General features: G+C 40.3%; 1 protein-coding gene across 1 annotated transcript; it reads right to left on the reverse strand.

Moving 5' to 3' along the window:
* Nucleotides 1–480: 480 nt before the first annotated feature.
* On the reverse strand, nucleotides 481–2,396 carry foxd2 (forkhead box D2). The gene has a single exon (XM_046300830.1). It carries the CDS (start codon nucleotides 1,958–1,960, stop codon nucleotides 848–850), a length of 1,113 nt encoding a protein of 370 aa, XP_046156786.1. The 5' UTR covers nucleotides 1,961–2,396; the 3' UTR covers nucleotides 481–847.
* Nucleotides 2,397–4,682: the final 2,286 nt, after the last annotated feature.

Below are 4,682 nucleotides of genomic sequence, written 5' to 3' on the forward strand. Positions count from 1 at the left end.
TTTAGGCTTTGAGTAGACATATGTGTGCAGGCATATTGCCAATAAAACGTTCCAATAAACAAGTTAACGAAAGTATTTTTAAATTCACAAACATTTATTATTCTTGTCATTACAACAAAAAATGACCTATGAACATTAAGTGTCTCTGTCTATACACATAACATACGTTTCACATATTAATTTCAATGAAATAGATAGGAACTAAAGCACAACAGTTTAACAGGATGTGAGGTAATGCGCTTTACACCAAAACCACATATCTGTCCACTGACAACATGAAATAATATCCATACAAAGTCACCACAACACCGCTTTTAAGGGAACGAGGGGCAGTGGGAAAGGTTAGATTTGTATTTAATAACCCTCCTTGTCTCAATGTGCTTTCTAACAATTAAAACCTGAGTTTGCGGTCTCGGTATTAACAGTGCTTTATCTCTTATGTCACAACGCACAATATATATATATATATATATATACACATATATAACAATACAAATCATAATAAAATCTCTATTATAGTTAAGAAACAATTAAATATTCCCCACAGAGTGAGATACGTGACATTTAACTTGTGTTAAAATAGCTGGATCTTTGCTCAGATAGTTGAGGGCCTGGGCCAACACTTAATGTTGTCTTAGAATTTGCTATCTGACCATCATGCTTCTTCCATTTATTGTATCCTATACATATTTACAATCCATAAATATACATTTAACTTTCCTCTCTCCGATCAGAAAGGGGGATAGAGCAACACTCTTATTTCTCAAAGAACGTTTATCCTACCTTCACATAAGACGACAGAACCATAACGGGTAGGATTTCTGCGAGTTTTGTTTTTGCTGCCAGTTTAGAAATGACAAATGTTAAGATTTGCAGTTTTGCTGGAGAATGTCTGTGAACCAGGCTGAAGAATGGTTTCCTGCGAGAGGTTCAAGTGGTTCGAAGCTGAGGTGAGTGCAGGGTTCAACATGGCCAGGATCTGAGCCTGACTGTGACTGTGGCTGCCCGACTGTGCGCTGTACGGGGAGGCCACGGAGTTAGCTGCACCGATTATATTGTCTATCGAGAAAGAAGGCCGAATTGGCGTGTTAGTGTCCGTCTTGAGAGGCGCCAGGCCGGGCAAGGTAGGGCTTAGTTGAGGGTAGAATGGCTTTCGTAAATCAGCCCCTAATAGAGAGGGCAGGGGATGTGGCGTGGGGAATATTGAGGCTGGCGAGGGGAGTCCACAAGGTGTATTATGGAAAGGGAAAGCGCCTGCTGTGAGGTGAGGATGATAGGGGTTATGAGCATGGAAGTTCTGCAGTTGGAGTCCATAGTTGTACCCATAAGGGCCGTATCCGAACCCGGGCAGGAACCCCCCGGCGTCCCTTAGGATTTCGTTGGCTTGGTGCCTCTTGAAGCGCTTCCTCCTGCGTAAAAAACTCCCGTTGTCGAACATGTCGGCGGACTCTGGGTCGAGGGTCCAGTAGTTGCCTTTTCCGGGGTTGCCAGGCTCACGTGGGATTTTGACAAAGCAGTCATTGAGAGAAAGATTGTGACGAATGGAGTTTTGCCAAGCAGGGAATTTCTCCCGATAGTACGGGAACCTGTTGCTGATGAACTCGCAAATCTCGCTGAGAGTGAGGCGTTTCTTGGGACTCTGGAGGATAGACATGGTTATCAGGGCTATGTAGGAGTACGGGGGCTTGACTAGAGCGTTCTTACCAGGCTTATCTCCTATCATGGCCCCTGAATCTCCACCAACTCCAACCTGGTCAGCCGGACACTCTGAGCTGCTGAGGCCGGGAGAGGAACCCCTCTCTCCCGCGTTCTGAGACAAATTATCGTCCGAGTCATTGTCTAGGAAATCGCGATGAAGGTATTTCCCATCCTTGCCAACGGAAATGTCTCCCCCAACCACATCTATGTCCACATCATCAGACAAAGCAGAGTTGTCGGACATATCCGTCCCTAGAGTCATCCTTGGAGAGACTGGTTCTCTTCCTCCCTCTCGTTCCGTACAGCACTCTCCAGCTCCTCGGAGGACCACAGTTAACTCCTGTTTAATTCGACGAGCTGCATAGAAACATTAGTGGAATATAGAAGAGAGCAAGACGACGCTTGTAACCAGGTGTAACGCCACTCCAACCAGTTGGTATGGGGGCTATGGTTCGTTTCACCGAGGAAGAAACTCTTCTGACTTCAAGCGCAGGAAAAAAAAACGTGAATGGAAAAGTCATAAATCAGTAAGGCTATTTACTTGAGGTTCACTACAAGCTGTCTTTATTCATTAATAGGTACATTAATCATTAATTAAGTATTTCTTTCTTGCATGCGTTTGTATTTTAGGTCGTTAATTTACTGTTGTATATCTGTATGAATATATTTACGCACAGGCACGGAGTAAGTATCCTGCGTGAGCTTCATACTATTCCTCTTCATAGCGCTCAAAAGCTATTTATTCAGCCATCTATATCACGTGGTTAACGTGTCACCGTTACCAGGAAATGAAGGATAGGAAAAAGGGAAGAGAAGACGGACAAGGTGAGGAGTGGTGAGTGCGCTACCTTACACATTATATTGGGTTAACGATACTCTACTGCACGTACATCTTCTAAATATGTTGATGGAATGCATGTTATATAAAAACAGTATGGACGTTTACACAGTTTCAGTAGTGTTGAAACCTCATAGTGGTCAATTCTTAAGAATCTGAGTAAGTTGATTGGCTAAACAATACATAAGTCCAGAACCAGTACAATATAATTTGCATATTTATGGTTATGGCTTTCAAGTCGAAAACAAGTTAGTTTAATTGTTTGTTAGTCGGTGGATTATTTTAGTTCTCACTTGAATCTGATGTATTCATCAATTTCCGAATCTGATGTGTAACATATCCTAAATATTTTGTTTTGCAATTTGCAATTATGCACACTCTTGTACCCTTCTAAACAAACAAAAGACAATGCTATAGATGCAATTAAATATCCACAATCGCTCAAACCAAGACTTACGATTTAAAAGTACTTAAATAATTGTTTATTATCATTACATTAAATAAGTGGTTATTCAGTTGTTTAATGACATACGTTTGGGTCAAATATTGTCCCATGTTATTATAAGCCTGTACCATGATGGCCACATATACTATTAACCAGTAATAATACACAGTCATTGCAATATAATTATAAACGTTATTGACTGTAAATAATACACTATTGAAACCCCAACTCGAACCCAGTCAAATCAAAACATATTTTTTAAACAATATAATTGTGTTGTTATTATTAATGATAGGATTGATATTAGGCCTATTGATATTATCATTGTTATTATTGAGTCCATTGGGTTTAAACAAACTGTAAACAAAATGTTATCGAAAGGGAGATCTCCTCAGTTTCACTTATGGCTATATACATTATGTATACATATACTGATTATTTAACTGAAACATGGGGCTGATATACTAATTCACAAGCGAAATTGACCGGTAAATATTCTTTAAATCCACATGCAAGTGTGACTATTGAAAGCAGTGTTTTTCAGAAATGAGACTATGGGATGCATTTTCCAATGAAAGAATCCTCTTTGAATTATAAAATAATATATGACTCCTGTTTAATAATATTTATCATAATTATACGAATAATAGTATAATTATCAGAATAATAAACAATGTTTACTGATGATGCATTTTCAGAGGAGAAAGGCAGCACACGCTATGGAATCGTTTCCATGGCTTTACCATTCATTCCTCGATCACTTCTCACGGGTTTTATGTGTTACTTGTCAAGAAGTCATAACAATAATATCCATCTACATTTTCTACATAATTCACATATAGACAAACACAAACGTATGCGTCTGCAACCTGCTCCAATTGTTCTTTGTCAGAGTATGCTCTGGGCAGAACAGATGACATGCCATGTACGCCTAATGTGTAAGGTCTATCTATGTGTTCCATGACAGGAGGGGAGCAGCGCTTGTGTTGCAGAAACATGGTGTTATTGTAATTCATACATCAGCACCTGATCCATCTCTGTACAGGACAATCAGCTAACTGTATAACAGAGCCCTCCACGTTACAAGCACAGGCTTATCTTGCCCAAAACACCACATAAACGGTATTGGCAATGTTTGGGTGGGTTAAAATGGCTTTCTTCCATCTATATAATATTCAAATCGATATTTCAATGAGCCTTTCACGATTTCCCCGATACAGACCCAAATGTCATTCGAAATAAATAATGACATTCATTTGACTTACATTTGAGGCTATCCCTCCCTATCTACAAAAGATAGCACATCAATGATAAACAAAGTTATATTTCATTCAGGCCAAGTCAATTTGCTATAGGCCCACATTGTTTTATTTGTTGATGACTCATGACCCAAGTTCAGTTTTTACTGAGGTGGAGAGCAGGTGAAAGTAGCCTAACCGTGGGGAAGTTAAAGTTTTCAGAGTCGACCGTGAGATCCTCTCAATTGTAATTTATCTAAACACACTCACAGCTAGTCCGTCACAGAACCCCTACCCATCCTGAATCCTCCACCGCCCTGGGCAGGTCGACCCTCCAGATGGCAGCGGCTGCCTTGCTCACATCGTTGAGCTCAGCCGAGGACACAGACAGCTACATGGGAGGAATGCCAAATCTTACTTCATACTTGTTCACTCATGAAGCTATCTCGCCATTTTAGGCTTG

Source organism: Oncorhynchus gorbuscha, linkage group LG15, assembly GCF_021184085.1.
Source record: "Oncorhynchus gorbuscha isolate QuinsamMale2020 ecotype Even-year linkage group LG15, OgorEven_v1.0, whole genome shotgun sequence".
Taxonomy (NCBI): Eukaryota; Metazoa; Chordata; class Actinopteri; order Salmoniformes; family Salmonidae; genus Oncorhynchus; species Oncorhynchus gorbuscha.